Raw genomic sequence first — 12235 nt, forward strand, 5'->3', positions numbered from 1 at the left:
ACCATCTCACAATCTAATAGCTCATCAATAATAACTGTTGCCTAAATTTTCCTTTGTTTTAGAGATTGTGACTGGACTGGGTGTCCATACAGGGGCATAAGAACCTACTCCTCCATACCCCAACTCAGGCTCTTGTTTAAGCATGAACATAGTGAAAGACTAAGAGAAAAGAAGGAAAAGAGGAAATTAAAGGGTAAAGGAGAGATTTCCAAAGAGGCCTAAGGGATTTAAGGCCCAGATTTCAGTGGGAGTTGGGGACCTAAATATCTTTGAGGATCTGGGTTTGGGTGCCCAAATCCGAATGAATGCCCGTGAGAGTTCAGCACATAACATCCATAGGCTTCTTTGCAATTGGCAGCTTAAAACAAAGTATTTCAATATTTTCTAACTGAAAAAAATTTACTAAAAAAGTTTTTTAAAATTTAAGTTTCTATGCATCATTTGCAAAACATTGTGTACTTGTAAATAGAGCCTTGCGCAGATACAACATTTGTATCTGCATCCGATCTGCAAAAATGGCCTGTGGATATCCACAGATTTGCAGGGCGCTAGATACAAAATTTGTATCCGCATCTGATCCACAATCTGCAAAAATGGTCTGCGGATATCCACAGCCACAGATGCGGATATAAAGCAGATAGCCGCGGATTTTCAAGGCTCTACTTGTAAACACTTAAATGCTACTTTGCCAATGGACCAATAACCACATAACTACCTAACGATATGTAGAAAAACCCCACCACTCCTCCAACAGTCTCTTAATAAAGGGAGATCATACCAAGTGAAATATGAAGAAAACACCTTTGTTTCCATTATTCATGATAAATGTATCAAAAGGAAAAATAACAATGAACTAAACCTTCAATTTTTTTAGTCCAGTGACATTAACAAAGTGTCGGTTCTGTATTTCATCTGGATCTTTTCTCCTATATACTGGCCAGATTACAGATTTTGTTAAACCTATATTCTATCTGAAATGAAACTGTAGTACTATTAAATATTTGTATCTGAGTGGCACCCAGATGCCCCTAATCAGGACTGGGGACCACTGAGCTAGGTGCGGTCGACACTGGAAATGGATTACTAAGTGCTAATAATGGTACATTTAACTTGATCAGAACAAGTGTCATTATGGAGGCAAAGAAATGATGCCCTGATTAAGGTTGTAGGAAACCTAAAAGGGAGGAGAAGCTCACAATGTGTAAAGCTGCCTGGTGATAAGTGGGTGCGAGCTTTAGTATGCTAAATCTTGGGGGAGTCTCAATTGCATACACATGGGGGAGACCCAGAAAGTTGAAGTATCCTACAGCATCTTCTGGTCACCTCAACGTGTATGTTACGCCCATACCTCCCAACTTGCCAAGGCATAATGTGTGACAAAACCCCCAAATGAGGGCACAAATTATTACATTTCTTCCATGAAAATGCTGTGAGATTCATTCCTTTCATGTGAGTGGCTCCCTCTGCAACCTCCATTTCATGGCTCTGCATTTCTGATGTAAACCAAAGAAGTGCAAGGACATCACATTTGTGGGGATCGTAGACTCTGGGACTATAAGAAAGGCTATTTGAAAGGTACAATCACATCAGCTAAGTCTCCACTAAGAGTAACTCATCTCTGAATTTTGCCTACTACGTTAAATTAACAAAACAAAACACGAGGAACTCACTGTTGCTCTAAATGCTCCCAAATTACAATATCTGTGTACTACATTTAAACCAGATGATATTTTTCCAGGAAAATCGCTCAGTAACACAGAACTTCTGTAAGCAGATCTCATTATGTGTCCTGCCCAAATTGTTTCATTTGCTCCCATGCTACTCCTGCCAACTGTCCTGCAAACTCCCATGGTTATTTTCTTTCTGATTCTGGAAGATAAGACGCACCTTTCAATCTAAACACTGTCACCAAGAATGAAACAGTACATGGGCAAGCTGCTGTTCTAGCACCAGTACACCTCATTTTTCCTCTTTTCCAAAAATGGCGTGTTGCAAAGGTCTGAAAAATTGTCTCTGGTTTCTCAAGGTGTCATAATATTTCTGACCTGCCAGTAAAATAGATACAATGAGGAAAGTCCCTCTCTCCCTGGCACCCTATATGATTTGTGTGACTTTTTCACACACAAACTATGTGCAGTGTGATGAAGTTCAAAAGAAAAATTACTAAGCCTTTAAAGCCAACAGCTTGCATAAGGAATCGAATTAACTATTGTCACTATGACCTCCTATGTACTATATACTAATGTTAGAGCGAGTTTTGTCCTCACAGGAGTCCTCCTGGGTGTCTGCGTCGTTCTCCTGGCTGTCAGTGAAAGCAGTCTGCCTCCAGCTCAGGGCACGGTTTGACTCAGTCAGCATTGACTACTACTGTAGATGGTTGTTTTCCAAAGAGCTGCATCTACATACAAACAAGGCCCTGTGAAAGGTCAGGCAGCATGATCCAGTGGAGCGGGCACAGGACTGCATTCAGCCAACCTGGCTTCTAACCCTAGCTCTGACACTGACCTACAGTATGACCTTTCCTTGGGCAAGTCACTTCCCCACTCTGTGTCTCTGTTGCCCCTTCCATTCTTTGTCTGTCTCATCTATATAGAGTGGCCAGGGACTAACTTTTACTATGCGTTTGTACAGGATCTAGCACAGTGGGGCACTAACAGGGCTTTTGTCTTCGGGGAAGGGCTGTATGCAGTGGTGTGTTGGGCCATCTCCTCTGTCTCTGCTCCCTTCTTTGACCAACCTCCTCTCCTCCCCCCACATTCCTTGGGGAAGGGTCATCCTGCACTCTCTCTCCCTAACACCAAGGAGATGAAGGGGAGCAGTTCAGAATTCAGAGCTCAGGCTGCCTGCAGACTCAGGCAGGCACCGCTCCATCAATTATATTCCGTTCATATTTGGAAGGTTATCTTTTCAACTGTCAGAGCTAAAGACTTCATTTTTATTTTCAGTGAAAGTTTAGACTCTGGGGCACAACATCACCACCTCCAAAATAGGGCCCACTCGCCAGGCTACTGTGAACCAGCCCTATTCAACCCCTGCAGTTCCTTTCCATGAGAGTGAGGCAGGGCCTGCTACCTTTCTAAGGGTATGTCTACACTGCAGCTGGAACGGAGCTTCCCAGTGTGGGTGGACAGACATGCTAGTTCTCCGCAAGCTAGTGCACTAAAAATAGGAGTGTGGCCACCCAAGTACATACCAGCTTCACCATGAGCCATCATTACATTTCATTCACATGGCATGTTTGAAGGCTTTGGGTCTTTCATGATATGGTTGGTCACCGGAATTGGATTCCTAGACTCTTTATTTTTAAAAGTGGAGTTTTTCATTACCGCTGCCCCCTTTGTCTTGCTTTTCCACGCCCCCATTGTCCCCTTATTCCATTAACACACAATCCACTCATTTCGTCTCCAAATCAGGTGACTTATTAAATTCTCACTTGAAAGTAATATTAAACAGATTAAACACAAGTGCAGGATACCTGAAAGCACCCTAGATTGCAAAGGGGAAGATTCTCGGCAGCTCTCATACTAGGGCTGGCGTCATCTTAACAATATAAAGATCCCCTGCAAAAGAAGTTTAATCTATATATATTAATATAGACATATATACCTGTGCTTCTCGGTACTTGCATCTAGGGAGGAAAACATGCACAGACGTAATATAACTGAGGGACTCTATCCAGAGCTAACGACCAAGTTAGGGGCATACATCTCTATTTGGGCAGCTAAGAAGCCTAATTTCCAAAGGTGCTGAACTGCAACTTCTGTAGGAGTAGCCAGGTGCACAGTGCTGAAAATCAGGCCACTTGGGCTTCAATCCTGCAAATATTTATGCGTGTCCTTAACTTGAAGGACACGAGTACTCACATCAAAGTCAATGGTGAAAACAGTACGTCACTGCACTTAATGGCAGAACTCCCAATTACTTCAACTGGGCCAGGAGTTCACTAATGTGACTATGCATGTGCTTGAAGTTATGGATATGTGTCAGTCTTTATAGGATCGGGGCCTTATTTAGGTGCCTAAATATGGACATAGGCTCCTATTTTTGAAAATCTCAGCCCAAGTTTTCATTCCCAGATGCTGTACATGATTTCTGAATTCATTTCTGGCAAACGAATGCTGACCCCTATTTTGTCCTTTGTTGGAAATGCATCTACTTTGGAAAGGTCTAAGCACAATATTATCAATGCTACTGCCTACATTGTGCTATTTATTAAACTGCTAAAGAAGAACATGGAGCTATTAGGTTGAAGAACATCATTATCTGACACACTGACAAAGACACTCCACTTAAAAAAACAGTGGGCTGAAAGATGTTTATCATTAATTAGTCTTTTACTAAAATTTTAAAAACATTTCTAAAGATTTTGAAATTGGCAATATTTACACTTTACATTTTTTTAGTCCAGCATAAAGTTCTCCTAGGATCTTTTTATGCATCTGTGTATTTTTATAATATTGCCATGGGTGTTGAATGCACATTTTTTATTGTAGTAGGTTAAATACTGCATTCTATATCCATTGGGCCTGAAGTTTCTGAATGTTTCACTGATTGCAACTTGATCTCATTTTTTGATTTATTGGAATAAGTTTTTCCCCTCTTTTGTCTGAATTAACCACAATCTCTGTAAGTGATTTTACAAGCTGTTTTAATCCTTAACCAGCCTTCCCCACCACAAAGAAAACCCAGTGTTCCAAATATATTTCTTTTTATGAAAGGGCTCGTGGTCAACCAAAGATGATCTTAAAAGAATTGTCTGAATGAAAACAGAATCTGACTTGTTAATTCCAACAAACAATTTTTCTAAACACAACCCAAAACAATGCCCTCATAACACACGAAAATCATGGAACTGCCATTCTGTGCGTACAGGGATTGGACCCAGAGGGCTTGCCTGGTCAACGCGGGATATAGCAATTCCATTTGGCAGGTGCAGGAACTAAGCTCTAAATGTACTGGAGCAGGCAATGGTGCTGACTGGCTGACATATAGAAGCACACTGATCTTTAGTTAGTTAGTGGGACAACGTCCATTTCACAAACATATTTTTAACAAATTGCTTTACCTATGTTACTAACATCTCCTTGGTTACTAAACCTAAACAAAAATCCAGTTTCCTTCTCACTGTGTTCATTTGCTTTTTCATCTCTCTCAGTTGGGACAATGGAAGTCAGTGAAGCTGGTTTCACTTTTGTTTATAACCAATTGGTATTTCTAAGTAGGTGAGGTTTTGTAAAGACAAAGCATCAGACCCTCAGCTGGTGTAAATCAGCGTTGCTCCACTGACGCCAAGGGAACTATGATGATTTACATCAGCGGTGGATGTGGCCCAAGTGGCTTCATTTTCAGCCACACTGGCGTTGAGAGAACTCTTTTAAATCCCAGATATGAATGGAGGAAATGATAGCATTAAGTCTGCAGACTTGTTTCACACCTACACATATATACAGCAGAAGAGCTGGCTGATGGTTTCTGAAATTTTCCATTTTGATTTCCACATTTTTTTTAAAAAAGAAAAAAATATGAAAAATTGCTTATTCCCCTTCCCCCCACACACACACCTTTTCTGTCAGACTTCTTTCTACAGCAATGTTGCTCTGTGGGAAAGAAAAGAGAAGGAAACACACAGCAGCCCTCTCGCTGCAGCTGTAACAAGCATGGAAAACAAAAGCCAGCATCTCTCTGAAACCAGCTCTCTTCATCAGAGTGACCAGAACCCTCCCCCCTCCCCTTCTCCCCACTCCCTTACCTGATGGGGTGGTGGATGCTGTAGTTGCTGTGTTTGTTGAATGTGTTGGGCTGCTGCTTTCCAACAATAAACAGGAGCTGCCACCATTGTTTTCCTTCTTAACAAAGAGCTCTGGGGCACTGGGCAGAGGGATGGGATGGCTGATCCCCAGCTCTTCTTCTTGGGCCTGCTGCCTTCTCAATGCAACCTGGAAACAAGAACAACTATTCTGTGTCTACTCTCTAGTTAGACAATTATTACAATTACAAGGGAAATTATCCACTGGTCCCAAACTAAGGGGCATACAACATATTCCAACAACTCATGACTATTAATATCAGGACATGAAAGGGGGAAATAACATTCTGAGTGGTATAGAGGAAAGAGATGCTATGAAACAATACGGGACAACATTTACCTTCATTTATAGCCATGCAAACTTCAGTTAGGTTACACAGGTAACACAACACACTCTTGTAAAATGGTACAGCCATAAACAAATATATCTTCTGTTTCCAGCAGGGGCACAGGAATTAAATTCTTAGTACTGGCTAAAATCACATCATTCTCATCAAAGATTCTAGCCAGGGTCAGCTGCCATTCAGCTGATACGGTCACGCTCGGGCAAAGACAGGAAGAATATTTTTCAAAGATATGTGGCTGTTATTTTATTTCTACTTGCTGTGGATCTGAGCAAAGGGGACAGATAATCTCCTGTGCTAGTACCTAGCCTCAGTGGGGCAGGAAATTCTGAAAGCTCCCACTTGCAGAGTAGCTGTTGCAGCTTTTCATCAGGGTGGGGCTCTGGCCCCACAAGAACTGGCAAGTCTGAAGATCTCAGGAGATCCATGGAAGCCAGTGCCTAGAGGAGTAGTGCTCTTGGGTTGTCCTGCAGGCCGCTGCCCCAGAAACCCCTCAGGCAAGTTTTCATGGCACGCAGGAGGAAAGCAGGGCAAGAGCAATCACAAAGCCCATGGGAATATGGCTGCTCTGGGGACCGTAGAACAAGACACACATGCCTCCAGTCCAAATGAACCCCAGACCCCTGGGTTCTGTGGCCTGAACTTCCCCTTCAGTCTACAGCAATCCTACCAACACATACAACCAGAGGAAACTCTGAGCTAGCAAACTATAGCCTTGTCTTCATGAGCAAAATAACCTGTTGAGGACCACAGATGTCACAACCAGCACCAAAAATAGCTTTTACAAATGTAAGCACAAACAAACCATGTTCAGCACCACTTCAGAAAGAGAGGTCATCCACACATCCTGCTACAGCAGTGGCTCTCAACCTTTCCAGACCCCTTTCTGGAGTCTGATTAGTCTTGCATACCCCAAGGTTCACCTCACTTAAAAACTACTTGCTTACAAAATCAGACATAAAAATACAAAAGTGTCACAGCACACTATTCCTGAAAAATTGCTGATTTTCTCGTTTTTACCATAGAATTATAAAATAAATCCATTGGCATATAAATATTGTACTTACATTTCAGTGTGTAGTATATAGAGCAGTATAAACAAGTAATTGTCTGTATGAAATTTTAGTTTGTACTAGAGCTTTTTCTGTAGCCTGTTGTAAAAGTAGGTAAATATCTAGATGAATTGATGTACCCCCTGGAAGACCTCTGCATACAACCAGGGGTATGTGTACCCTTGGGGGAAAACCACTGTGCAGCAGTTCTCAACACCATTTCTCCTTGTCTGCAGTGGCAGCAAAACAGTGGTTAGCTGCACCCACAGCTAACACCCATTGTCACTAACAAGTCATTTGGCTAGCACAGACATGGAATCAGAGTTTATAATCCCCTATGCTGTGATTTCCCATATAGATGGCAGTTTGGTCCATGTTTTCATTTGAATTTTGAAAATCACCCTCAAACTTACAAGAGGTGACAACTGATTTTTTTGGGCACAGTTTTTGAGATGTCACAGTATAATTTACCTAGACCGTTTGCTTCCCTCAATACTACATTGAACAGTATTATTTTTCTTTACTTTTGAAATGATGCTGTACCCTAAAAAGCAGCATTTTTAATAATGGTTCTTGTAACAAAAACATATTCCAGCAAAAGCTCTTGGAATTTCTTTTGCAAAATCTAGCAGCAACCTATCAGCTGAATGGTGCTAGAAGATTCCACCTGCTGGAAATGAGTCATTGCAAAATATATTCAGAGTGGTAAGTGAAGATTTTAGGATCTTAACTGCTATATAAAAAAAAATTCAACTGAAATGATGTATGTGAACATTCAGCACTTCCAGGAAGCTCTGGGTTAGGTAAGGACAGCAGTCCCAAATAAGGCACAATGAAGTCTAGGGTCCAGATCCACAGGAGGTGGTAGGATGAAACTCAGGAGCTTAAATACCTTTGGGCATCTGGGTGGGCCTATGTGCAGAGAGGAGTTAATCATATTGTGGAAGCTACCTAGCAGCATGAGAACAATCTGTACAGAATCTGATACTTTTACAATTTCAAATGGTTCTTTTTCACAGGGTGTCACAACAGGATCTCTGTGTATTATGTTCACAGAGATAAAAAAGCACCTATAATTTTTCCAAAATAAGTAGTGTAGTATTATTCTAAGTAAGACCTCCTAAAAACAACAATATTTGGGGAAAATGGGAGTACATGACCCAGTCCAGGAACAGGGACTGGGGTGGAACTTGACCCCAGCACTGCAAGGTTTTAAAAATATGTCAACCAGCCACACACTTCAGTCACAGACCAAGGGAATTATAGTTAATGTGGATTCTGGAAGTTCTGAGAGAAAACCACTTGCAGAATTAAATCCATAGGTTTCAATCCTGCAACCTTTACTCACATAAGTACGCCTAACGACTGCAAGGAATTTATTCTAGTAAAATTGCACAAGTAAAGAATGCAAGACAGGCTGTTGCACCTCAAAGCCACATAATCTTTCTCGTCCAAGAAGCCCTTATACACACAGAATTACTCAAATAAGCATGGGTTTGCAGAATTGGATTCATATGGATCCAATCCTGCAAACATTTACATGTATAACTGAGATTTCAATTATCAGAGGGTAGCCGTGTTAGGCTGGATCTGTAAAAAGCAACAGAGTCTCCTGTGGCACCTTTAAGACTAACAGATGTATTGGAGCATAAGCTTTCGTGGGTGAATGCCCACTTCGTCGGATGCATGTCCGAAGTGGGCATTCACCCACGAAAGCTTACGCTCCAATACATGTTAGTCTTAAAGGTGCCACAGGACTCTCTGTTGAGATTTCAATGGGACTACTTAAGTGGGTAAAGTTACTCCCATGCAGGATTGGACCAAACTTGGACTATTAGCTATTATTAGTTTCAGTGGTGCTGGAACAATTTTTATAGTGGGGGTGCTGAGAAGCATTGAACCAAACTGTAAATCCTGTATATAATGGAAACCTCTTCAAGCCAGAGGGTGCGGTAGCACCCCCCAGTTCCAGCACCAATAATTAGTTTCCAGTTTAAGTTTAAAACCAGCGCAACTCAAAAGCATACAACTTTGAATGGCCAATATTTTTTAAACAGATTCATTCAAGGGAAACATGTTTTTAAAACACTACTAAAAACATCTTTTACTCTTAGAAATGAACCATAGTATACCTAAAAACATAGAAAACATTAGAAAAAATAAGCACATCAAACTGGAAAACTACAACTCAATCCTGCTTCCACCATTCATTGAGTTGATCAGACCCCCAATTATTTTTAAGATAATTAACTTAAACAGTTACCTACAAAAATATGAAAACTAGCTGATCTTACATGAAGAAGATTTTTCAAAAAATATCCATGTAGGGTAAGTGAAGTTGTATTTTACAATAGAAAATGCATCATTAAAAACTGTCATTGGAAATCTTGCATCTTGAATGTCTTAATAGAATTTAAAGTTTATAAACATGTTTTATTTTTGCAGTGGAAATACATTAACAAATTATTAAAAATCTGCTAGATTAGTTAACCGCTACTTACTAAGACCATTTTTGAATACTGCTGTAAGTCAAGTGTCAAAATGTCATAACAAATTATAAAGAAAAGCTTTCATTTACTCAATATAGGATGCTCTTCAAGACCACATTTTCTGGCGATAGCAGCAAAGTAAAGCATTTTATTCAGATTAAAAATAATCCAATCATTTTGTTCTTTCCTTTTGCATACTGTAATTCCAAAATTTAAAGAAATTCTTTTTTTTTTTCTTGAGGTCATTGTTTTCCTATTAAGAGACTCATGTTTTACTCTTTGATTCATTACATTGGTAACAGGATTAAACAAAATATGCATGATAGTAGATGTAAGAAACCCAATTACATTTCATAAAAATATCATATTGGATCAGCTTCTGCAATCAACACAGGTTAAATTCCCAAATCTTGAATCTATGTCTCTATCAGGAGTGAGTAAAATATGTGGTCCTTTTATGTTCCTTTAATGAGTTCAGATGCTTCCATCCATTTAGATCAATATTTTACAGTTTGAAGACAAATAATTATTTCCTTACCTAAGGTAAATTAAATATACATATCAAACTGATGAGGAAATATGTGGTCATTTGTTAACAGGAAAAAAACACTGTGTGATAAGAATCTGTTTTAAAAATGTTTCTGTTTCAGTTTCTTTGCCAATTCTAACAAAAAAAATTAAAAAAAAATGTTTCATGGCTCCAGTGTCACTTTATCCTTAACTCAAACAGATCCACCTGCTCTTCAGAAGATTTTTTCTTTTTCTGGTGTAGATTTAGGTTACAGGTTTAGGTTGTTGATTGCAAAAGGGAAAAACAAGCATGCCTTAAACTCTAGCTTTGTAAAACCCGATTTGTATTTATTTCCATTCATCTAGAAAACCTGGTATGTATTATTATCTTCACATCTGTGAAATGCAGCTATTCAACTCTACTTACAAAGTTAGCAATTCTCGGTCAAACTACAATGGTAGCCTTAAGCAAATATCTGTGGGCACTTATTTAATGTCTTTGGAAGTTCGTTTTCAAAACCTACTCTGAGCAGTTTATAAATACAGAAACCGGTGAAACAGGCATGAGGACAGATTGCAGATGCTTTTATGGACACTACCCAAAACATCTGAAGGGAATGACATGATACCCATAATTTAGATGAATAAAACCTTAGCAGGCCTCTAGGCAGGTTTTAAGGGTTTTATGAAATGTATTTGTTATCAAAAATGTATTTTAGTAGTTGTGTGAGATGGAACCATATAACGGCAAATAATCAAAGGCTGCAAGTAGGTGCAGGGTGGAATTCCCCAAGTCTCTGTTTTAACGGACAGTCTGGAGTAATAAGAGATGTGCCACCCGCAAAGCAGAACTTCAACCTATTGCGTCTAGAGGGAAACATGGAGACACTCGAGAAGATTTGAGGGAAAAGGGGCTTTGAGGAGCAGGATGTATATTCTTGCGAGAGCTTTTCTAGTGACTACTGTCTAGCAGCATCTACAACCGTGGGGCAATTGTTGTTGTGCACGTGACAACCTGAAATAAGAGCTTTTAAAGCCCTCTCTCTGCACTGCAGGTTGCTCCGTGTGCCTGTCACGCATCTGCGTTTCAGACAGGTGCTAGGAAAGACACATTCCACCTCCCTTGGCCCCTTTTTTGATTCAATCGAGGAGGCCTGGCCCCCCTTTATCCCCAGCTCACCTGCGCTGCCATCACCCGCTGCCGCTCTGCGATCAGGCTGCACTTTTTACACTGACAGTCCCTCCACATGCAGAACCTCTTGTGCCCTTTCAGTGGCGAGGAGTAGCCGTGGTTCCTGCACCGGGCACACTTGGGGAGACGGGGAGACTTCTTTCCCGAGGCGGTGGTGGCTTGAGCTAAGACCCCGGCACCCCCTCCACCTGCGGCAGGAGTAGTAGCAGCCATCAGAACGGCGGCTTTCCCAAAGCTGCCCATCTTACCCCCCTGGGCATGATGGTCCGAAGAAGCCGAGGGCTTGTTGAATGAGTCATTGGGCATCGTCTCTGACCGGTTGGTTCGCCTGCACAACTGGGGGACGGGGGAAGGAGCTAATGTTTCAGGGAGTGGGGGGTGGCTGGGAGAAGAGAGGTTCGGCTAACAAGTATTAGCCAATTCCCGCTGCAACAGAAGTAGTCGCTGCGATGAGACCCAAATAAGACAGCTGCCCCCACCCTTTGCCCAGTTGGAAGCTGCGGTTGCTGCTGCAACAGCAGAGAGAGTAACACTGACCACACCAGCCCGTGCCCCCTGTGCTAGCTGAGTTTTGGCGGGCGGGTTGCAGCAGGTTTGGTACATTCGCTACTTTTTTCAGAACGCTGGATACTTTTTGGAACGTTCCCCGGGAGGAGAAAGCAAGCGAGGCAACCCCCGGCCTCTCCCTCCCAGCTCCTCCCACTCCTTCCCGCCCGCCCCGCTGCTGCAGCAGGGTCCAGGGCGCTGAGCAGGCCAGGTCCGTGCTACCTTGGCTCCAGGGCTAGGGAGAAGTGGGACAATCTAAATAAGATATTACACAAAAATCCAAGAGAAGTTAATTT

The 12235-nt window shown here is 41.5% G+C and overlaps 1 protein-coding gene across 2 annotated transcripts in view; it reads right to left on the minus strand.

Moving 5' to 3' along the window:
• DMRT1 (doublesex and mab-3 related transcription factor 1) overlaps window positions 1–12034 on the minus strand; it is an 84528-nt gene extending 72494 nt beyond the window's left edge. Inside the window, exons 1-2 of one of the 2 annotated variants that reach the window (XM_034774517.1) lie at window positions 11382–12029; window positions 5750–5936 (exon numbers count right to left, since the gene is read on the minus strand). In XM_034774517.1, coding sequence (XP_034630408.1) covers window positions 5750–5936; window positions 11382–11699 — 505 coding nt within the window. In that variant the 5' untranslated portion in view covers window positions 11700–12029. Of the gene's footprint in view, window positions 1–5749; window positions 5937–11381 lie in introns of both variants that reach the window. The other variant, XM_034774518.1, reaches the window with a different exon arrangement.
• Window positions 12035–12235: the final 201 nt, after the last annotated feature.

Source organism: Trachemys scripta, chromosome 6 (assembly GCF_013100865.1).
Source record: "Trachemys scripta elegans isolate TJP31775 chromosome 6, CAS_Tse_1.0, whole genome shotgun sequence".
Classification (NCBI taxonomy): Eukaryota; Metazoa; Chordata; order Testudines; family Emydidae; genus Trachemys; species Trachemys scripta.